The 25,069-nt window shown below is 40.7% G+C and overlaps 1 protein-coding gene across 1 annotated transcript in view; it reads left to right on the forward strand.

The window, feature by feature from the left end:
- Window positions 1-23,718, forward strand: part of LOC311235785 (uncharacterized protein) — a 50,899-nt gene extending 27,181 nt beyond the window's left edge. The window contains exons 3-4 of the mRNA XM_084323272.1: window positions 22,162-22,337; window positions 23,435-23,718. Coding sequence (XP_084179398.1) covers window positions 22,162-22,337; window positions 23,435-23,479 — 221 coding nt within the window. The 3' untranslated portion in view covers window positions 23,480-23,718. The remainder of the gene's footprint in view (window positions 1-22,161; window positions 22,338-23,434) is intronic.
- The last annotated feature ends 1,351 nt before the right edge of the window (window positions 23,719-25,069 follow it).

A 25,069-nucleotide genomic window follows, 5' to 3' on the forward strand; every position in this document is an offset into this window, starting at 1 on the left:
TAAGCATCTGCATATATATATAATACTATATATATAATTATATATATGCTCTACAGTGCGAGCATTTCCCTCGTATTTGCCCCTAATAATGTGTGTGTGCGAACCGGAAAAATCATTTACTTGCAGTGTGCGAGATGAGTGAAGATTACAAAACAGCTCCGCTGTTAATAGTTCAGAAACTGGACTGAAATTCAGTTTTTGGGTGGAATGCAAGGAGGGAGGGAGGCGGGGCCCGCTGCGTGTTACAGGTACTTGAGAGGTGCGAACGCAGACAGACAGAGGGCTCTGCTTTCATCAAGCATGCATAGTGTAACATTAAGTTACACTGCTATCTTAACGTTAGCAAGCTAAGCATCTGCATAGCGCGACCTGTGTAACGTTAAGTAAATTGTGTTCGGCGGGGAAAGACCGTTCCATTTGTAACACAACTTCAAAGAATAACATCCAAATCCGAACCCGATGCGCATTTCCTTCATTCCACAGCGCTGAGCGTGCAACGTATTTCATTGATAGATCTGGCCAGAGCCTATACTCACAAACGTTCCAGTGCTGTCATCGGGATGATTTTAATCCAAACGTCCATTAAAAACTTGTATTATGAAATAATTCTGGGATGTCTGACTATTTCCCTATGCATTGGTGCGAGTTCAGCTGACAGTCCATATAGTCCATGACATAAGTTCATGAGATGCTCTGTTCTTTTGTTGTGTTTGAGGTGGATGTTGTTGCGTGTGTGGGGTTTTTCATGTATCAATATGAAACAAGCCTCTTGACTGTTGGAATTAGGGATGTTAAAAATAAAATAGCTAATAATATTATTCAATATTAGACATTCATTGATCCAGAGGCAACCGGCTATTCGTCTGCTATTTGTAGATATATCAAGACAACAACACAACTTGCCCTAAGGGAAAATCATATTTAATCTATTTAGATAGAGTATGTATGTATTATTTACAGATAATTGAAGGTACCTCAAAACATGAAACCAAGCCATGTCACACATCAAAATTGTCACTGTGCTCCTAAATTTCTTTGTGTGCTCCTAAATTTGTATTTAGATTTTATTTATTAACATTTTATTTAGGAGCACATGTGCTCCTTGGGAAAAAGGTTCGCGTAGAGCCCTATATATGGAGACATTAACATTACGTTATCAAACATAGGGACGAAGACTGTAACAAAAAGTGTCAACAATGTTTTATAATCTTTATGTTAATTTTCATTATAAAAATGTTGTGCCCCCGAAATACAAAAAAAAGCCCCCGAAAATCAATTAACACTTTAACTGCCGGAGGTTAAATTCATGACCATGCATGGGTTGCCAGCTCTATTAGTCTATGTAGAAGTTCCCCTTCTTTGCAGGGCTATAACTTTTTAAATCCTATTGCTAGATTGCCATTATTAGGGCCCATTCAAAGTCCTATATGTATTGTTCAGGGTGAAGCAACGTTAAACTTTTTCATTCACATATTCATACTAAAGTATGGTCTAATGTATAAGTATGTTTTCATCTCTTTCTGCAGCTTTCTCCAGAACGTGATCTATAGCCCCAAATGCATTATATTGATGATGAAATACAGTTTGATGGCAATCGGCGCAATATAAAAAATTCCAACTAGACATGGTTCTAGAAGTTACTACACGTCATCTGATGTTGACCGGATGGGTGAGGGGGCGTTTATAATTCCGTGGGCAACATTATACCATTCATCTAGTGTGGGTCATATGTTCATCAGATCAGTTAGTATAGGAGACATTGAAAAATAACGCTGAATCTTACCGTATCTTCCTCGCGCCGTTGGGCGATGAGCGTGGAACAGACATTTTCCTATTATGGGATGTAGAAATATCCGGTCCATTTCCAGCTTGTATAATAGTATATACGTCCAAATCATGTTGTTTATCGAGTTATTGGCAACGGATCGCTATGTATTGTGACGAGCTAGAGTGCCGGAACCTATACCGAGTGCCCGGAAGTAATATGGGTGAACAGCACATCGTCCAAGTAACTTCCTGTTTGGCGATTGTGCCGATCGGCCACCAGATGGCGCTCTTGAACCGCTAGAGGGTTCAGTGGGGCTTTTTGGTGGGTCTCAGGCCAGCGGATGGGAAATATGAATCCGATCACAGATTTTTGAAATATTGATATCAAAGACGAGTTACGGCGTCTTCGGCAACTTGAGCATGGCGGGGAAGGACGCCTAAACACGTCTTTCGGCAGTTAAAGTGTTAAGGGGGGGCAAAAAAAGCCCTTGATTTTTTTTTTTTCTAACCCTGGCGGCTGCTGAGTCTCTGAGGAATTTGGAGGGGATATTGTCATGGCTGTTGTTGTCGGTTGTTACCATTTCTAGTTTGAAGTCGTCTTTGCGGACCCCTAGGTTTTTGTAGAAGGCTAGGATTAGTTCTACCCCAAAATGCCCTGGGTGGGAGGGTAGTTTATTAACCAGTGTTGTGGCTATGTTTGTAAAGAGAATCTTTAAGTAATTGGCCACATCCAGTTTGTCTGTGATGAGTGTTTTCTGTCTTTATGTTTATGTTTGTAAATCTGGTTTTTAGTTTTTTACTGAAAATACATTGCATGTATTCCATTAGCTGTTTTGTATTGTGTGAAGGGCGGACTAGCAAAGTAAGATTTTCATTTTACGGCAAATTGTCTGTTTAACTGACAATGACAATAAACAATCTTGAATCTCAACCGCATAGTTAGTATGAGGTTGGGTGAAAATACCATAGACCAGAAAACAAATGCTCACCAATTGGGGCGCAGCGTAATGTAAAGACATGAAATTACATTGTTGTCTTTGTTATTACAAATGACTAATTGTTATTGCCAATGGCGCACATTTGCAGTATTAACCCTTTAATCGCCGTTGACGCTGAAACACGTCATTCCCCGCCATGCTCATTCTGCCGTTGACGCTGGACAGCGTCTTTGATATCAATATTTCAAAAATCTGTGATCGAAATCATATTTCTCTCCCGGAGACATGAGATGTACTGGTGAGCCCCTATCAACTCTCTAACAAGAGCGCCATCTGGTGGCCGATCGGCCTGATCGCCCAGGGAAGAAACAGGAAGTTGCCAATAACTCGATAAACAACATGATTTGGACGTATATACTATTATACAACCTGGAAATGGATCGTGGTATTTCTACATCCCATAATAGAACCCATAATCTCCCAACGGCGAGAGGAAGCTACGGTGAGTTTCAGTGTTATTTTTTAATGTCTTCTATACTAACTGCTCTAATGATCATATCACCCGCACTAGATGAATGATATAACGTTGCCCACGGAATTATAAACGACCCCCCGCCCATCCGGTCAACATCAGATCATACGTAGTAACTTCTAGAAGTACGTGCAGTTGAATTTTTTTATCTCGCGCCGATTGCTATCAAACTGTATACAATCATCAATATAATGCATTTAGGGCTATAAATCACGTTCTGGAGAAAGCTGCAGAAAACGATAAAAACATACTTATACTTTAGACCGTATTTTAGTATGAATATGTGAATGAAAAAGTATAACGTTGCTACACCCTGAACAATAGATTTGAATGGGCCATGGTAATGTCAATTTAGCAATACAATTTAAAAAGTTATAGCCCTGCAAAGAAGGGGAACTTCTCCATGTTAAATAGGGCTGGCGAGGGATGGTAAATTATGAATTTAACCCCGGCGATCAAAGTGTTAAGTAGATTGATTGTTTGTAAAGTGCAATGTTTATAATATTTTCCTCAAACTAAGCTACACAATCCGACACATGATTGCATTTTCAGGTGAAAATTAGGGTTGCTATTCCTATGGTTTTCCCTAATTAAAGTTACCTGCTGGTCACTTAATTTTTGCATGGCCAGTCACCTGCAAATACACATGTCTGATTGCGTAGCTCAGTTTGAGGAAAAGCCATTTTGCGAACACATGAAAACTTCCGTTAACGAGCCAGGTGAGTTTACAATTGCCCTATTTGTGATTAACAGAAGTTTTCATGCGATTGGTGCTGCTGTGTTTGCCATCCCGTCGCATTCACAGAATGTGGTCCGTATGAATCTCATGGGAAAAGTGTTCATATTTTACAAAATATACGTTGTCTTGCTAGAACTTTTAAAGGAATTTGATAATATATGAAAAGAGCTTACCCCAAGTCGCAGCAATTCATTATTATTAATAATAATAATACACTTTTTGTATAGCACCTTTCATACCGCTGCTGGCGGGACAAAACCCCCTAACAAAATTTTTTATTTAAATTTTTTATCAACTCAGTAGATCATCCTCCATGTGTGTGTGGTTTTACAAAGTCTACACAATGGGAAAGCATTAAACCAATCATCTGTCTAAACCTCGTAACTCTATTCGCCCTCAAATCTGTGTTCGTTTTTTTCATCTGCTGAAAAGTTGGGTTTTTGGAGTTATGAGGTTTTGTCCCGCCAGCAGCGATACAATAATTGCAGCTCAAAGTGCTTCACAGTAGTAAAAAAAAAAAAGAAAAAAGAAAACTGGCATAAAATGAGCACAAGATTGGCAGATCAATGCATAAAATGCAGTAAAACAAGCATAAAATAGATAGCAGCAAATACTGTAGACAAGGTCAAGGTAAGGCATAGAGCATTAAATCACAGTTTTACTAACATCTAACATCTTAACTCATTCAGCGCCAATCACGAGTATAGTCGGGTTAACTCGCCATCGCTTGAGCGCCAATCACGAGTATAGTCGGGTTTTGGTTATTTCTTTTATTAGCGATATCCATTCATTTTCATCCATCCAGCCTGATGTTATCGGAAAAACCGAAATGTACAGATGAAAAAACGATCTGTTTTGTACATGTTGACTGCAAGCAACTCACTGATAATCGACGAGTGTATTAGACCCATAGCCATAATTTAAGATATATTTTAAGCACTCGCAAATCTCCCACTCCTCCCATTGATTAAAGCGGTGGCGCTCTAGCGCCCTCTGGCACACTTAAGCGTGGCGGTCAATGAGTTAATAGGCCTCGTTGTTTATGGTTTGATTCTTTTTTTTCAAAACTTTGTTTATTGGAGTTTTTCATTGCAATATGAAATTAGCATAAGGTCAAACTGTACACATATATGCCAGACGTATTGCACATATCTACATATAAGTAGTCAAAATATAGGTCTGTTGAATGTAAACAATATACATATTGCACAAAGCTACGTATAAGTAGACAAAATATAGGTCTGTTGAATGTAAGCAATATACATATTGCACAAAGTAGTCAAAGTATAGGTCTGTTGAATATAGACTACAGCGAGTACACCACAAAAGAAATATATAGATATTGTTTCGGACATAGTCAATTGAACAGATATGTACACTCAGGACAAGGACTGTACAGCAGAAAGAGGAATGGAACATTTTCTTTTTTTTAAGTGAGAAGGTAAACATCGGGTTACACCTGCACATGTAGACGGGTCAACCGACCAGACAATGCTAGGCTAGAACAAGTGAGCATTATTTATGGGGTGTCGATTGAACCTTGTTCCCCAACATAAGTAAAGAAACAACCCCATGTTTTATAAAATCTAGCTGTGGAACCCCTTATGACACACCTTATTTTCTCCATCTTAACACAATAATTGCCAAGAACGAGTACCGTAAATCCTCTCATATTGGACGGGTCTTGTATTTACCTCAGCTGCAAAGAGCACCAGGCCTTTATTAGAGCGAGGCTTATATAAGAGGCAGGCCATAATTTCTAAAAATGACACTCTTAATCCATTCATTTTTTTAATATGTACATTGTCTGTCTACATTTATTTAGACTAACATTGGTATTTAAATATTGAGTGCACACTGAAGTTGGAACTGTCTATACTAGATTGCGGGGCCCGCATGGACAATTTTGCGTGTTGTACCTTCTCGACTCTACCTGAGTCTAATCGAGTTGATAACATGCACGCAGGCAATAGCTTTAGCTAACGCTATCATATAGGGATGCCCCGATCACGTTTTTTGCCACCGATCACCTATGAGCCATATCGGCCGATACCGATCGTTTTTTTTTTAATATATAATATATATATATTTTTTTTATAAAATATATATATTATATAATTATACTTGTAGTTGTATTATCTGCGAGACATCGCCACCACGCAACAAGTCAAAATGCTCGCTATCTGCAAACAGCTCCACTGTCTGTGTGTATACTCTGCTTTGGTCAAATCACATTCAGCATGCCTTCAGCCCTCCCCAGTCAGAGCGATAGTTCAACTTGACTAACAGGGTCTGAAACGTATGTGTTCAGTTATGATTTAGGGATGCTCGATATTGGCTTTTTTACCTATACCGATATTGTCCAACTCTTAATTTCCGATACCGATATCAACCGATACCGATATATGCAGGGCCCCCCCCCCCCCCAAAAAACGGAATAATTTCAGGTAATTAACATTACATATCTCTTGTTGTGGAATTAACACAACATTATGCATACTTTTGACAATAAATAAAATCCGAATTTGTTCTTACTTGCTTGCCTGGGTAAATAAAGGTTATAGAAATGTAAAAAAATATATATATATTTTCCGATATCACATTTTAATGCCAATATCGGCCGATAATATCGGTAGGCCGATAATATCCGACATTCCTTGAAGCATGATAGCTAATTAGCCAACAGCTGCAAAAACGAATACGAATAATGTCAATTATGTAGAGCCATATGAAATCCGCGATCACGGAATCGCGGAATTGAGCAATAAAAATGGAATCGACTGTAAATTAAAAAAAAAATTATAATTTTTTATTTTTATTTTTTTTAATGTTGTGGGACTTGTACAGCACTTTGTTCAACTTTGTCAGTGCTGTAAAGTTTAAACCTTTTTAAATCTTAGACAAACAAAACACTTTGCTTTCATGAAATATTGTAAGCCGTCATTTGAGGCTTTATAAAAGCAGCACAATGAACACAAATCTGTCAGTGCCGAGTCCGACCTCATCTTAAATAACAAACAGCATTGCTTGTTGTAATTAACAAAGAGAGGCAGAGTTGATTTTGCAAAAAAATATATATCATTTATATTTTTATATTTTTTAATAATCAAATTTTATTTTCATATTCGAATCCCATGCCCATCGAACGAAGCTTCGAAGTATTTAAGACAGCCCTATTAAATGGACTGTTATATCTTATTAAATTGTGGACATTTATTCATTCCCACTTATTAGACACTATTTCTGATGGTAAAATTAGCGTACAAAGCAAAATACAGAATTCAGAAATATTCAAACGAAAAAAAACGGAATTTGGAAAAAAATTAAATGGAATTTGGAAAGAAAAATAAAACGGATTTATTTGTTGATATCAGGAGCTATCAGTAGCTAGCCAGCTAGATAACGTTAGACAATGCCTCATGTATTAAACTAAAAGTGAATAGTTGACTGGGTTATTTAGTTTAAACGGTAACGTTAGCTAGGTAGCTAACGTTAGCTCACGGAGCTGCTCATGCACTAGAGTGACTAGACTATTGCCGGAGCTTGTTGACATGAGGGGTCTGGGAGGGGGAGGAGGAGGGGGAGCGGCAGTGCGCTGCAGCAGCAGCAGCTGTGTTCCTGAGAGAGAAGTCAGCTAGTGAGAACTCCGCTGAGAATTGGATCATGTTTTCGATCGATACCGATCGATCGGGGCATCCCTACTATCATAGCATCATGATCTGCAATGTCAACTGGACAACGCCAGCCCCGCCTGCCAACGCCATATAGATAGCGAACGTTAGTTAGTAAAATACAGTAAAATTATGCAATAGTGCGGCGCATTAAAATAGTTCATTTACAGTACAATAAATGAATAAAGTAGCTCTCATTTATAATACAATAATCGCAGTGTTTATGTAATGAGTCCAGACGGCACATTGTAAAATAGTTGGAACTGACAGGAAGTGCATAAAAATAGTGCAGCCAAAATACTGATAATTTGTGTCCTCTATGTTATCTTTATAGTGTTTGACGTATCTTTCAACATGCCAGGCACTCTTAATTCAGAAACTTCTATATTATCTTTATAGTGTTTCATGTATCTTTCAACATGCACTCAGTGGCATCGCGTGGGTAAAATGTTTTAATAATTTCTTTTCATATTTAAGCCAAATAATATATTTCTCCCTCCCTCGCTCTCTCTCCCTCTCTTTCTGAATATTACACACACAACACAAATATATATACACACACACAGTGGTTGCCTGCAGGAGGTCTTGTTTGATTATGAATCAGAGAGAGAGAGATAGAGATATGGCCTGATGTCGCCGTCGGAGCGTTTCTCAGCGTCTTGCAAGATATTGCTGACATGGCAGAACATACATGTATACAGTAGCCTGTCAAACACAAGCAGACCAGTACAGTATGACTCGACGAGTCGGCGCCGCCCCATCAACACAATAACACAGTATGATATGACACGGCAGAATATACAGTATGGCTCCACACATACACACACAGCGGCATCACTTATGAAAAGTTATTAGGTACTCACCATTGTAGCAGCTGACGCGCCTTGGTAAAGCAACGTCCACAAAGTTCTCCAAGTCCTGTGGGTATTTTCTGCAGCTGAGCGAATTTCAGGTCTCCTCAATGAATTAATCCGAGAGAGGAATCCGAATTTCAATCAATCAAACAATGCTGTTTGTTTAGACATTAAGACTCACATAACGTTAGCTAGCTATCTCCGGGGTTCCCTCATATTGTTGAACGTGACCGCGAGTCGTGTATATTTTCCCCAACGCAGTTGTTAAGGTGTGGGAACCCCTTTATTAAGCTCTAATCTTATTGGCTAATAATTGGTTCTGGACTCTACAACCATGAATCACATGGTGGAAGCTAGACAAAGACACCTCCCCCACTCCCCTCTGCTCTCTGTGCTCACTGCAGCTTCAGTCAGGCAGAATAGAAAACAGAGTGACTGCCAGCCTGCCTCAGTGAGTCTGACAGTGTTAGAGAGTGAGAAGGAGAAGAGGGAGAAAATTTAAATTTAAAGGTGACATGTACTATAAATGTCATTTTTCAGTCTCTAGCATTGTATTATAGTAATAGGAGTTCGTATCAATGTGTTTTAGTGTCTAAATACCATATTGGCGGATTGCTCTGATTCAGCTCAGCCCCTTTCCTCCTCCAGTAAATCAGGCCATTTTGATTTGAACGGCTGAGTGACGTCATTCGGCCACTGGGTAGCGCACAGTGATGCGATTGGCTCTGTGGTTGGAGCTAATGCCCGCCTACTTCCTCATACTGCGAAGCAGATTGAAACCGACACCTCTGCATACTCTGGAGGGAGAGAGAGGGAGAGACAGAGAGAGAGAGAGGGAGACAGAGAGAGAGAGGGAGGGAGCACTTGGGGGGGGGGGGGGGCTGACCTGCCGCGCCACACGGGAGGTGGGACCCTCTCGAAAACGAGGGGGGGGGGGCCTCCCTTCCTCCTCTCTCCCGTGTGGCGCGGCAGGTCCCCCCCCCCCAAGTGCTCCCTCCCTCTCTCTCTCTGTCTCCCTCTCTCTCTCTGTCTCTCCCTCTCTCTCCCTCTCTCTCTCCCTCTATCTCTCTCTCTCTCCCTCCAGAGTATGCAGAGGTGTCTGGTTTCAATCTGCCCTGCAGGGAGAGAAAAAACGAAAGGAAGAGACTGCCTATCTTTTTTTTCTCTCTCTCTCTCTCTCTCTCTCTCTCTCTCTCTCTCTCTCTCTCTCTCTCTCTCTCTCTCTCTCTCTCTCTCTCTCTCTCTCTCTCGCACCCCCCCCCTCTCTCTCTCTCTCTCTCTCTCTCTCTCTCTGTCTACCTCTCTCTCTGTCTATTCATTCATTTTCATTCATTCATTCATTCATTCATTCATTCATTCATTCATTCATTCATTCATACCAGTCGCAGACTGTGTGGACTGACTGTCACTCAAAGTGCTTATGGGCGGAGCCAGGCCATAACAGCCTGAAATCTTGGAGCTGAAAAATGATGGTTTTGAGTACTTGATTAGAAATATAAAACAATGCATTTAAAAAAAAAAAAAAAAAACTTACAGATGTCTTCAATAGACTAACAGGAATTGTGTAAAGTTGCCCAAATAGTGCTAGGAATAGCAGTACATAGCCCCTTTACATTTTTTACTATTCATATTTTTCTAGGGAAGCCTGTCTTCCCTTGGCTTCCAGGAAGATTCGCCACTGGCAACACTCTTAATTCAGAAGCATTAAAATTATCCTAAATATTAACTGCATTAAAATTATCCAAAATATAAACATTTGAAGTAGTGATGCACGATATATCGGCCGATATGGCAGTTTTTTTACACATCGGTATTGGTCCGATATCAAGATAGGGCCGATATAATTTTTATTTATTTTTTTATCTTTTTTCTTTTCTTTTTACATGTTTTGGCCTTAAATAGTTTCAAAATATCTGTAATTTCTGAAAATAAGTTACAAAAGTAAAAAAAAAAATAAAATAAAAAGCGTTTTGGAAAATAGCTCTTTATTTGATTATCATAAAAAAGTGTTTTCTATACAGCGATATCGACATCGGTAAATATCGGTATCGACCAGAACAGCAATATTAATATCGGTTTTCGGTATCGGCCACAATTTTCACATCGGTGCATCACTAATTTGAAGAGTTGGCCTCCCTGATATCTCATTTAAATGCCTGAGCAAAGGGATTTTAAGCTGTCTTTTGAATATATTTAGCGAGTTGGCTTCCCTGATGTTCTTGGGCAGTTTGTTCCATAGTTTTGGGGCGTAGTTGATAAAGGCTGCATCACCAATCTTCTTTCGACTGTTTCTGGGAGCCTCTAATAGCCCAGCAGCTGATGATAGCAGCGTTCTGTCGTTTATTGGGTGAATAAACAAATTAGAATGCATGAGGGTAGGGCTGGGCGATATATCGAGTATACTCGATGTATCGTGGCTTGTTCTACGTGAGATGTAGTAAATTACTATATCGTGAACATCGAGCATTAGCCGTCAGCTAGCCGCCGCGGCTAAAAACAAACTATCAACACGGACCGACTTGCTTTAGTGCAGCGTTTTCCTCTCATTTCATTATATACACAGACCAGCGCGGACCTTCAATGATGAGCAATTGTCATTTCATTAGACACATACCAGCTCAGACCTTCAATGACATGCAATTAAATTGAATTGACCAACTGGCTAACGTTAGCCATTTAGCTAACGCTAAACTATCTAACTAACATGACTCCCCGATACCAGTTTCATTAGTGAGGACATGGGGGGGGGGGGGGGGGGTATATTGACGAGGCTTGACAGCAGAGGTCCAAAGATAACTTCACTTTCATTAGTTTCTTTATATCGCTTCCAGGTTCCAACTGTGTTGACAAAATGCAATCCTGGTGTCGTTAGAATGCTCAAATACGCTCTCTCTATCTCTCTCTCTTCTTCCTCTCTCTCTCTCTCCCTCTCTCTCTCTCTCTCTCTCTCTCTCTCTCTCTCTCTCTCTCTCTCTCTTTCTCTTTCTCTCTCTCTCTCTCTCTCTCTCTCTCTCTCTCTCTCTCTCTCTCTCTCTCTCTCTCTCTCTCTCTCTCTCTCTTATCTCTCTCTCTCTACGTTCAATGATTTAAAGTGGCCACACGTTACAATATAAATACTAACTGGATAGTTGATTATAAACATTTAATTTCATTGTCTGAAATATTATAAAATCATTAAGTCTGCTATAAGCCATTATCCCTTTGTGTGTGATTATTATTGTCTCACAGTAGTGTATAAAGTGTGTGTGTTTTTAGCTAAAGTGGATAGAAAACACAGTACTGTGCAAAAGTTTTTATATAAATGGTCTTACAGTAGATTATTTCATTTTTAATAAAAAAATATTAAAAGTATTAGTGTGTCAGTAGACTACTCTTAGTAAATATTTGAAACTTTTAATTTAATAATTTTTTAAAGCATCTTCATGGTTTAATGCAAACATATGTTGCAGGGACTATTATAATCATCATATTGGCATGACTGTAAGTAAGTAAGTAAAGTTTATTTATATAGCACTTTTCACAGAGACAGCTCACAAAGTGCTTTACATACAGCAGAAATTAAATTAAATTCAAATAAAAAGCAAGAAACCATTCAAGAGATAAGATAGAACAAAACACAATGCATCACAGATAAACAAAACAAAACAAAAGACATATTCTATACCTGAAGGAGAAGCTCAAACATTACCCAAAGGCCTGTTTAAACAGTAATGTTTTTAGCTGATTTTTAAAAATGTCAACAGACGATACAGCTCTTAGGCCACGAGGAAGGGCATTCCAGAGTCTAGGCGCTACAGACTGAAAGGCTCTGTCACCTTTGGTGATCTGCCTGGTGTGCGGAATGACCAACAGATCCTGGTCAGCTGTCCTCAAGGTCCTGCTGGGCACATATGGTTCCAGCAGGTCAGTTAAATATTCTGGTGCCTGGCCGTGCAGAGCTCTGAAAGTGAGCACCAGGACTTTGAAATTAATTCTAAAATGTATAGGAAGCCAGTGCAAGGAGGCCAGAACTGGAGTAATGTGACACCTTCTGCTTGATCTGGTCAGCAGTCTTGCAGCAGTATTTTGTATGAACTGGAGGCGGTCTATGGATGATTTATTGAGGCAGGTGAGAACCGAATTGCAGTAGTCTAGACGAGAAGAAACAAAGGCATGGATGATCAACTCTAGGTCAGAGTGGGAAACCATCGACCTGAGTTTAGCAATATTCCTGAGATGGAAAAAACAGGTGCGGGTCACCGACTTGATATGGGTGTCGAGGTGCATAGTATGATCAAAGTTTACCCCAAGGTTCTGGAGGTTGGGGCTCACATTAGTTTCTAGGGGCCCAAGGCAACCAGCCACCCTAGATGCAACGCCATCAGAGGCCACGATGAGCACCTCGGTTTTGGCCTCATTTAGCTGGAGGAAGTTGCTAGCTAACCAGGCCTTAATGGCCGACAGACATTCATTTAAAACAATAAAATTAGAATTAAAATCATCAGGGCAATCAGGGTTAAAAGAACAATACAGCTGGATATCATCCGCATAAAGGTGGTAGGAGATGCCTTTAAAAGTGTTAATAATGTGTCCTAATGGGAGCAAATATAGTGAAAATAAAATCCGACCAAGTACCGAGCCCTGGGGGACCCCACAGGAAAGGGTAACAGACTCAGACACATGGGGGCCTACTCCGACTGAGAAACATCTACCTGAGAGATAGGACTCAAACCACTCATGTGCACTCCCTGTGACACCCACCCAATCTCTGAGCCTATTTAACAGAATGTTGTGATCCACAGTGTCAAATGCAACACTGAGATCCAGTAGCACTAAAATGGAGCATCTACCTGAGTCGGCGGACATCATTAGATCATTGGATACTTTTAAAAGTGCAGTTTCCGTGGAGTGTTGCTTACGAAAACCCGACTGGAATTTGTCGAGAATGTGGTGTTCATTTAAAATTGATATAAGCTGGTTGGCAACAATCTTTTCTAAAATCTTGGACATAAATGATAATTTGGAGATGGGCCGATAGTTACTTGGTAACGAGGCGTCCAGACTTGGCTTTTTTAAAAGCGGCTGAACGATTGCCTGTTTGAAGTAGGCGGGGACCTGACCAGAGACCAAAGAGAGATTTATGATGGAAAGCAGACTGGGACCAATAGTGCTGAAAACGTCCTTTAGTAGAGAGGTTGGGATGGTGTCTAATGGGCTAGAGGAGGTTTTTGTGCTTCTCACTAGCTCTGTTAGGTCGTTGAGGGAAATGGGTGAGAAGGAATTTAGAGTAGACTGACTGTTGGGAGATAACGGTTGGATTGAGGTGGAGGGTGTAATACCTGCCCTGACATTTGCAACCTTATTTACAAAAAATAGGAGAAAATCATGACAGTCCTTATCAGATAAAACAGGTGTGACAGGGGTTTGTGGACTGACAATGGTATTAATGGTGTCGAATAGGACTTTGGGGTTTAGTTTGCTAGATGAGATTAAGTTTGTGAAATAGGCAGCTCTGGCATACTTAACCATACTGTTAAAATCAGTTAAAAGTTGCTTAAAATGAAGACGGTGTACATTAAGCTGAGTGGACTTCCACTTTCGCTCAATACACCGGCAATTTCTTCTAAAACGACGAATATCCTCATTTAGCCAGGGAGAGGAATTTAAAGTGCGAACAGTGCGGGATTTCAGAGGAGCAACTACATCTAAAATGTCTGAGCAGTGCCGGTTAAAAGCATGGACTAAAGTATCAATGTCGCCATTAACGTTCAGAGATGGCACCGCACTGCTCTCAAAGGCTGTGGAAAATTTTTCTGCTGAGAGGTCATTTAGCATGCACGAGCGTTTAACTCGTTTAGTTGAAATAGTGTCAGTTTTAAAAACTAAATTAAAAAGTATGCATTTGTGATCACTTAAAATCATTTCCTCATAAACAATGTTATCTATGTCTAATCCAAGAGTAAAAACAAGATCAAGTGTGTTACCTTTGTTGTGTGTGGGGCCCGAGACATGTTGGACAAAATTGAAGGATTCAGTGGTACAAATAAAATTGGTGGCAAAATTGTCATTACTGTTATTAATATGGAAATTAAAATCCCCTAATAAAACGATTTTTTCCAGTTTGATGATGGAGGTTAGAAAATCGCTAAAATCTGTCAAAAAAGAACTATTAAAACCAGGGGGTCGATAAATTAAAATACAATAAAATGGGTCGGTGTACCCAACTTTGGTGATTAAAAGTTCAAAGGAGCTGTGTGTATTAATAGAGTGCACAGCCCTGGAGGAAAAACAGTTCATGTGCACCAGCGCTAAGCCGCCTCCTACGCGACTGGTGGTGGCATTTGACCGGGGGGGTCTGGGGGCACAGGTAAAAGACAAGTTTGGCGGACACAGTTCATTTAAAAATACATATTCCTCTGACCTTTGCCATGTTTCTGAGAGACAGAAAAGGTCCAAATCTTTGGCCGTAATAAAATCATTTAGGATGAAAGATTTGTTAGCTATAGAACGGGCATTTAACAAGGCAATTTTGATAGCCTTAGGTCCTAGTTTACTGGGTGGTTGTGACAGTGGGCACAGATGACAGGCATTCGCGCCCTGGCGAAACCTGCCACCAGACTCCTGTGGACTACGCCGTGACCAGTGAGTTATGATGACTGGGATGGGGAAGCTTTGTAGCTTAGGCTGCTTCTGTAGATGATCTATAGAGCCAGATAGGCCTAGTTGTCAGGCCAGTGATGCTACACATTTTATGACGTTAAGCTTTAGCACATTTACCCCTGATATATTTGGATGGATGCCATCGGGTCTGTAATGGTCTTTCCTGGACCAGAGCAGATCAAAGTTATTTATATAGCAAAGTCCTGTAGCAGTACAATAGTTCTGTAGCCACTGGTGCAACCAGAACAGACGGCTAAATCGTTCAGATCCACGACCTATGGATGGAATGGGGCCGGACACAATGCATATTTTGCCCAGACTCTCAACAGTGAGAATGAGTTATTCAAAGTCAGATTGGAGCTTAGCGGATTGTCTAGCCATTACGTCATTTGCTCCGATATGAATGATGACTGTAACTGAGGGGTACAATTCCCTGACTGTATTGATAAGTATGGTATCATTAAACCACTACCGCTTTATGTACTTTAACTACTGGCCATACAGTACACGATATCTAAATATGATGAACACTTTCCCACAATGAAATCGGGTCCACACAAAGGTAATAATCACATATTTAATATATAGCAAAGGGTACATATAATAGTTACTATTACATTTATGATTTGAATGCACTTGTAAGGCAAATGAGTACTCGTAGGCAAATCAACACTGAATGTCCAATCTCTGGTTACGCAGGAAGCAAGTATACAACCTGGCTCTTAGGGAATTATAACGATGGCACACTTAATGATTATAGCTGGATATACTGTAGGGGTCCTCCCGGTTGTAAGCCGGTAGGGGGGGTAGGAGAGCCGTCGGCAGTATCCCGTCTGGTCAACGATGTCTAGGGAGACTTCAAGTACAGAAGACAGTGCAGTAGAATCTTGATCCACAGATGAATACACCTTGGCTCTCTTGTAGGCTGTAGCTGTAGCTGTAGCTGTAGGTCCACAATGAAGAAGAAGCGAGGCGACCTCAGTCTGGTCTGAGCGCCGTCTCACCTTGACTCCTTTCGGGGTAAATCCAACACTCACCGGTGTTGGCGATTATCCGCTCCACAAATCAAAGTACCAAAGCAAATATATATTCCATGCCACATAGGGCTCAGCAGTCGTCGGGTAGGTAATCCAATGTACAGGTCCACTCGGTCCTCGCCTAGAACTCCTCGGATGAAAGCACCACGTGTGGTCTGCCCAACCTGGCTAAGACTCTAGATAACACGAGGAAGCGACGGGGATGCTGCTCACTTTAGAACTCTAACCGCACGATGCACCATACATAATAGACTATTATTACTTAATAGAAATACGGTGCCAAACTCTGACAATTCAGCTATTAATTCGCACGAGGTCTCAATGCTATTCTAAGGCCAAACAGGCCATACTACACCGCACGCGGTATCGTGGGGTGAGGCTTCACGTTCTGTTACTTAGTTGGGTAGAAGGGTAAAGGACTAAGGGATAAGAGGACTTCTACATTTACTTGCGCCATATTTATATGCACGGTGAACAAATAGTGCCACTCTCTTTTCGGTAGCCGTATTCCTGCGCAGAGCCGGGGCTAGTAGAGACATGTCTCGTCGGTACCATTGAACTTGGCTCCAAGGGGCTTGTCTCCTGGCGCCAGGTCCTTGTCCAATAAGAGAATGAACTATTATGGGCTATAGTAGACTAAAGGGATATTCCGTGTATATGTACAAGGAATATACAAGGGATATCAAACGATATACAAATACTATTCAATATATATCCATAAATAAATATATATATTCGGTTTAATCTGATCCTTCACAACAATGACGGTGTGGGCGGAGGGATATCTGTCGATGATTTCAGGAGTACACTCTAGCAATGTATCTGTATGGTATGTATCAAAGGGTTAAATCAAGCATTTTTAAGTGCTTTAGAGGAAATGTCAAAATATCGCGATATATATCGCGTATCGTGATATAGCAAAAGAATATCGCGATATCCTTTAGAGGCCTTATCGCCCAGCCCTACATGAGGGTGAATCCCCCCAACAAATCGCATGAAGTGTTCTATGGCTGTTAGGGGTGTAAAGGTACACATATCCGTATCGAACCATTTCAGTGTGTACCGTACCGTACCGAACGGATGTGTACCGAACGAATACAATGGTATGTTAACACATCAAGTGCCGTTCAGCAGGGGGCCGCGCTGTGGGCCGTGAGTGCCAGTGCTCTGTTCAATGGGATAAATGCCGGTGTTTGGCAGTGCTAAACCTATATTAAATATTATAGCTATGGATCTAATAAAACTGTCGATTGTCAGTGAGTTTCTTCCAGTCAACATGCAAATTTTTTTTAATTCTTTCATCCATACATTTCCGTTTTATACCGTGGTGAATACGAGCATAGTTCCAGAGCAATTCTGTGTAATCCCAGGAAACGCAGCCAAAACAGCGTTTATCTGCATTTCACTATAAATCATCCCATGTCTCGCCTGAATCAATGATCAATCTGAAATCAACGCTAGATTATCGGTATTATGTTTCCTCATGCATGCAAGAAAGAGTGGGGGGGGGGGTCGTGTTTCTATGCTTTGATCGCCACCAACGGGAAAAAATTATCTGATCAACGCAAGATTGATAATATATAGCCCTTACCTTAACACTTTGGATGCCACGCCTCCCCGTCTCAAAACATGGTTGAATGCCAGCACCCACTTCAATGATAGTGTTGTGAACGCATAAACTATGTCTTAAATTATGTGTCTAATCTGGCCGTCGCTTATCAATGACTTGTTTGCAGTCAACATTGTCGAAACGGATTGTTTTTTAATCTGTTCATTTCCGTTTTATACCATTTTGCAAAACCCTCGTTTTCTTGAAAGTTTCAGGAAAATATAAAGATTCTGTGATAAACGGCCTTTACTGGAATATTCTGGAATACACAAAAAACGTTGTAATTTTTTGGCCTATTTATGAATCGTTTTCAAATAAACGCTAGATTATCGATAGTATATGTGTACTTATGCACGCTAGAGAAGCGAGCTGAAAAATCTATTCTCATTTCCTGATCAGCGCACACACACACACACATATGGCACCTGCTGATATCTCTGTGAAAACAGCTCTGATTATCCTAAGACTGGTATAATAGATTCCTTACCTCAGATAGAGCCATATGAAATCCGCGTTCACGGAATCGCGGACGGAATTGCGGAATTGACCAATAAAAATGGAATCAACTGTAAAACGTGGAATATTGCAGAATTTGCCCTAATCTGGACTGAAATTCCGTGTTCGGGAGAATATGGAACGTTTGGTGCAACGCGAACATGACCGGGGACGCTACAGCGTGTTACACATAACAGAGAAATATCCAAGCGTCTGGCTGCTTCGGTGCGTCGTTAACGTTAACGTCAGAAGAAATTCCGCACTAAGCCCTAAATTCAGAGCAGAGCAGTATCCTAATGACTTTTATGCTTCAGTCGATAAGGTGTTTTGCAAATTCTGTCAACATACCCCGTGGATTGGACCCGCAAAAACACGTGCGAAGATCACTTCAAAAGCCATGTTAGGAACAAGGACTGTGCTTCCCAAAACACACCAACTCTCTAACGATGATCCCTAGTGATCACAATAGATACAGCTAGAGGGCGAGGCTAATCACTGACACTATTATGATTTAAATAGCTATGTAACGTTACAGTACATAGGACTATAGATGGAAATTATAGCTTCTTGCTAAATTTGGTGCACCCATCTATTTGCAAATTATTGTCAGTAGGCCTATACACGGGGCACGAAATTAGAGCCCGCCACCCGCCATTGGCGGGCAGATTTTAGGTTTGGCGAGTGAGACTGAGAGGTCTGTCCGCCATGTGGCGGGCAACCAAATAGTCATGTGAAAACCGATCGAAAAACATGATACAATTCTTAGCGGAGTTCTCACTCGCTGACTTCTGAAGCACACAGACCTGCAGCGCACTGCTCCTCCCAAACCCGTGTAAACACAGGCTATTGCCTCGGGCAGTCTGCTGACTGCTCTAGTCTAGTGGGACCTCCGTGAGCTAACGTTAGCTACCGTTACAAAATGACCCAGTCAACTATTCACTTTTAGTTTAATACATGAGGCATTGTCTAACGTTATCTAGCCGACCAGCTACTGATATCAACAAATGCTCCAGAAATAGTCTAGTAGTGCATGATACCTCCGTTGGCTAGGTAGCTCACGTTAGCTCATGTTAGCTCACTACGAAATGTCCCAGTAAACTAAATAGTTCACTGAGGCGTTGTCTTAACATTATCTAGCCGGCTAGCAGTAGCTACAGATAGCTCCTGATATCAATGTCTTATAACATTGATTCGATGCGTATTCGAGCCCCTGGCTTCCATCGCATGAGGGCATGCTGAATGTGATTTGACAAAGCAGAGTATAGGGTCCAGCTGCAGCGCCGGAGAATCCTTGCTGGAGCTGGAGGCTACTCGAGTATACACACAGACAGTGGAGCTGTTTGCAGATAGCGAGCATTTTGACTTGTTGCGTGGTGGCGATGTCTCGCAGATAATACAACTACAAGTATGATTATATAATATATATATTTTATTAAAAAAAATGGCTGGTAAGAAATATGCTTGGCGGGTAGATTTTTCCCATCTACCCGCCACTGGCCGGTGAGTCAAAAAGTTTATTTCGTGCCCTGCATAAATTATGCATTACTATATTGCATCACAATAGAATAGATATAGCTAGGCTACTGACATTGTGATCACTTGAAATGTGTATTTTTATTTTGTCACAATATTATTTGAAAAATATTGTGTAAAATTGAACTGTATTTCTGAGTTGCAGCACTTAAAAACATTAAATGGACTGTTATATCTTATTAAATTGTGGACATTTATTCATTCCCACGTATTAGACACTATTTCTGATGGTAAAATGGGCGTAAAAGGCAAAATACAGAATTCTGAAATATTAAAATGGAAAAAACGGAATTTGGGAAAAAATTTAATGGAATTTGGAAAATAATAAAATGGATTTCATAGGGCTCTATCAGATGTTCTCCAAAAAGATTATTCCAATTCCTGATCGCCATTCCAAATATCGATTGCGTTTATTGATTTAGCGCTGGGCACTGGAAATATGTATTCCACGCTGTTTTGCGGCTCTGCAATGACTTGGATCTCTTCGGATGGCTTGCCGGAGAAGTAAAATGAGGAAACTGGATTCCCCCCCAACCCCCCCCCATGTCTTTCATTCAGTCTAATCCAATGGGGTGCAGTACAACAGGGAGAGACAATAGGGGGCGGTATTTTCCCAATGGAGCTCAGAGAGAGTTTGCAGCACTAACGTGAGACTAGATTGATGAAATATGAATTCAAATCGCTAATAAAAAAAAATGACAAAAAAATGCTATGTCATCGCTGGCATTCAACGGTCGGCATGAACTAACAACCTATAGCAGTGGTGCCCAACCAGTCGATCGCGATCGACAGGTAGATCGCGGGCTGATTTCAAGTAGATCTTGATTAATAAAATTTGATTATTAAAAAAAAAAAAAAAATTTTTTTTTTTGCTAAATCAACTCTTCCTCTCCTTGTTAACTACAACAAGCAATGCTGTTTGTTATTTAAGATGAGGTCGGACTCGGCACTGACAGATTTGTGTTCATTATGCTGCTTTTATAAAGCCTCAAATGACGGCTTACAATATACAATTTTGGCTGGTAGCTCTCGGGCTAGGTGGTAAATAAAAAAGTAGATCTTGGTTCAAAAAAGGTTGGCCACCCCTGACATATAGCGTCGCTGGCACTCAAAGTGTTAAAGACTAATCTAATTATCTGATCGCCATTCCAAATACTCATCGCGATCATGTTTCCAACGTAATCCAACAATGAACATGAGGGGGCCCTCGTCGAGGCAACTGTGGTAACCGCTTGTCTCGCCCGACTGTTCAGACCCCGCCCCCACGGCCCAGCTCGGCCCAGACGCCAAGCCACATCGTTTCAAATGGGGTGCAATAGCGGTCGCAAGGCGTTAGGCGGCGGTATTGGCCGTCTGCGATCTCGGACACATTCAGGACAGCCTGCACAAGGTGCCTCGATGGATTATGAATGGCAATAGCGAATAAAATAAATAACGACACAGAAGCGTAGATCTACGTTTCTGGCACTCAACCGCTGTACAATTAGTTACTGCACACTACATCACCCCTGAGTGGAACATGAAAAGCCAAACTTTCCCCCACTGTACCGAAAATCCGTACCGAACCATGACTTCAAAACCGAGGTACGTACCGAACAGTGGTTTTTGTGTAGCGTTACACCCCTAATGGCTGTATATGGAATACATGCAATGTATGGAACATCAGCCATTCTAGGGCTAGATCAGACTGTGGCAAGCACCCCCCCCCCATTCATCTTAACAATGGTCACAAAAGGTAATTAACATAATATAGAAAATGGAATAAAATAAAACACAAAAACAAAAAATAAATACAAAAGACTGAATGAGCCAAAATCACCAGAGGTACATGTTGCAGGGATGAAAGGGTTATTCTTTCAACTATTCAACTCCTAAGTTGACAGTAACCTGATTCATTTAATTGATATTCTACACTTTACGAGTCACATTGCATTTATATTGTAAGAAATCTAATCGGAATAATTTGTTTTATAACAGTTAACTATTTTCCCAACAGAATGTCGATTAACAATATATTATCAAGGTTTACAAAATGAAATAAAATACCACAATTATTAAAATGTATCACTGTAGAATTTATCCTTAATCTTGTTTTGTGTGTCATTCCAAATATATTACTGAAATAACATGCACAGAAAAGATGGATCAATGTTTAACCCTTTCATTACCACACTACAAAGGGTTAACACTTTCACTATCACACTACAAAGGGTTAATGCTTTCACTACCACACTACAGAAGGTTAACCCGTTCACTACCACACTAGAAGGTAGAAGGTATAACAAATAATGTAACTACTGTAATTATAGTGTGTTAAGAAGTATGTGTTCTCTGTTCTTCCCTCCAGACCCCTCACACCTCTCGTTGTGTAAAGAGGAGGTTCTCCCTGAGCAGCAGGAGTGGAGCCAGGAGGACCTAGAGCTCCTACAGATTAAAGAGGAACAGGAGGACACCTGGACCAGTCAGGAGGGAGAGCAGCTTCAAGGGCTGGATGAGGCTGGTCCCAAAGACTCCATATACAACGTAAGCTCAGTGAGAAGTCTCTATGATCAACACCAAAATTGGCCCTTGCATCTTCACCAGACTGTAGGAAACGGAGAGAGAGAACCTCTACCCAGCACCTCCACTGAACAGATGGAACCAGAAGCTGATGGAGAGGGCTGTGGAGTAGCAGAAACAACCAACATTTGTAACATGAAATTCAACTTTAAATCTAGTCTGACACGCCACATGAATGCTCACTCAGGGGACAGACCACACATTTGCAATTTCTGTGGTAAAGGATTCAATCAAGTTGGGGATATGAATAATCATGTGAGAATTCACACAGGAGAACCATACAGTTGTAGGCTTTGTAAAAAGAATTTCAGGTTCAAGTCCAATCTGACAGTCCACCTGAGGATCCACACGGGGGAGAAATCGTACAGCTGCAGTGTTTGTCGGAAAGGATTTGTTCGATCCTCAGACTTACAGAGGCACATGAAGACTCATACTGGTGAGAGACCGTACAGCTGCAGTGTTTGTGGTAAAGGGTTTGTTTTGTCCTCGGACTTACAGAGGCACATGAAGATTCACACTGGAGAGAGACCGTACAACTGCAGTGTCTGCGGGAAAGGGTTTAGTCGACAAGATTGTGTACAGAAACACATGAAGACTCACACAGGAGAAAGACCGTACAGCTGCAGTGTTTGTGGGAAGGAGTTTAGAAGACTCCATCATGTACAGAGACACATGACGACTCATACTGGAGAAACATCATACGGCTGCAGTGTTTGAAAGGGTTTTTATTAAATCCTCAAGACACCCAGTAACACATGAAGACTGGAGAGAGACCATAGAGCGGTTAAAGTCTGTTCAGGTTATGTATGTATGACGAGAAGCCACACTAGATTAATCGACAGCAAAGAAGATTAATGTTAGAAGAAGATTAAGATTGGTGTCACAATAAGGCATTCCTCTGTTCTCAGAGGTCATGCATCAAATAAATTGAGAACCACTGGATTAAGAAATGCATGGAATCAGTGAGGAAATGTTTAAACTTTGTGACTCAGTGGCTCAAGAGGTAGAACGGTTGTTTGGTAATAATCTGAAGGTTCCCTTCCCATAAATTTTTATTCCAGCTTCTCCCGGCTTCACGTCGAAGTGTCCTCCAGCAAGACACTTAACCTCTTACCACTCCCGATGAGAGCTACCTTTGCCGTTGGTGTGTGATGGTGAGGAATAAGTTGTAAAGCACTTGAGTGGTCAGAAAACTAGAAAAAGCACTATATAAATGCAATATTTACAATTCCACCCAGACCACATCTCCATTAATTTCCCCATTGACAAATACAATTTTATTATGGGGATCTCTCTCTCTTTCTTTGTATCCTTCTCCTTATCTTCAGGAATCATGGTACTCTACTGTATTCTATCTGATAAAGTAGATGTGTTGTTAAAATATTTATAAATGTACATTATGAAGCTATAAAGCCTGTAATTCCTTTAGTTCCTGTCTCCAACTTTGTGTCATTTGACCATGGTCTCTGATTATATCTGGGTTTGTCTCTGGTGGGTGTGACTGGATGTTTACCTCTGGGTTGGTCCCTCTTGTGGTTGTGACTGTGGATGTTTACACATGTGTATCAGACTTGAAGAAACAAGGTAGAATCTGTAATGCTGTTAAAAAAATGGTTTTGGTCTTTGAGTTTAGTAATTTTTTATACTCTAAATTTCTACAGCCCCCTCTTGGCAGAGCCTGGGGTGTGGCCAGCAATAGGAACCCCTCCCCCTATACCCACTTAACCCCAACACAAATATCAGTCCAAAAAAACACAAAAATTTGACCTTAAGTTTTACAAAAGCGCTATACAAATCTCATGTATTATGTTAACCCTCAGATGCGTAACGTCTCTAGATTTCTAAAGATAAACATTTTCTAAACATGTCATATATTGACTAGACACAGTCTTTATAATTACATTTATTACACTTTAGGAGGTGGTAATCATCTGGCTCTTTACATCAATCATTATTCCTATAATAAAGGCAATGGCCGTGTCTTAAATCCCTCAGTACCTACACAATCAGACAGAAGCTGCTTACCCTACTACCCACACTATGCTTTTAGAAACCTACTGTTCAGTAGGTCAGGAATTCCCAGCTCCAACTGTGCATTAGGGAATTTGTGTTTTTCTCCCGCTCCTTTTCATGGAAATAAAGATCAGTGTTATTAGTGTCAACAGTAGCAACATGCAGCATCTAACTTGGTTGGGCTTCACATAATTTGTGATGAACAGACTAAAGTAAACAGTTACTTACACTTGGAAAGGTGCATGGGGGTTTAAATCGACTGCTTCCATGATTGTTTTGGTTATAGTCAGTGAAGTCATGCCTTTTATTGTAATTTTTGGGAGTAAAGTTTAAATCCACTTCCTGAAAGTAACCATGCTAAGCTTACTCGATAGAACCCAGAATATTGCTGAAGGGGTACCAAAAATAATTCTACTAACTCAACCATAAGAATCATAAGAATATTGAACCTCTACTGAAAATATTGTACTGCAGTGGTTTCCAGGGCATGACAAATTTTAGTTACTTAAATTACTATCTGTTCCCCCTGTCTAACATATGTTTAACTGGGATATGTTTTCTGATGAGTTTGGAGATTTGCTGCTGGTAATGGTCAAGTTGTGCATTACACCACTGACCATTACACTACTGTTTTGGGCACGTCCACCCACACACTAGGGCTGTCCCCGACTAAGGATTTTGAT

The sequence above is a fragment of the Notolepis coatsorum genome (assembly GCF_963971535.1).
Source record: "Notolepis coatsorum genome assembly, chromosome: 10".
NCBI lineage: Eukaryota > Metazoa > Chordata > Actinopteri > Aulopiformes > Paralepididae > Notolepis > Notolepis coatsorum.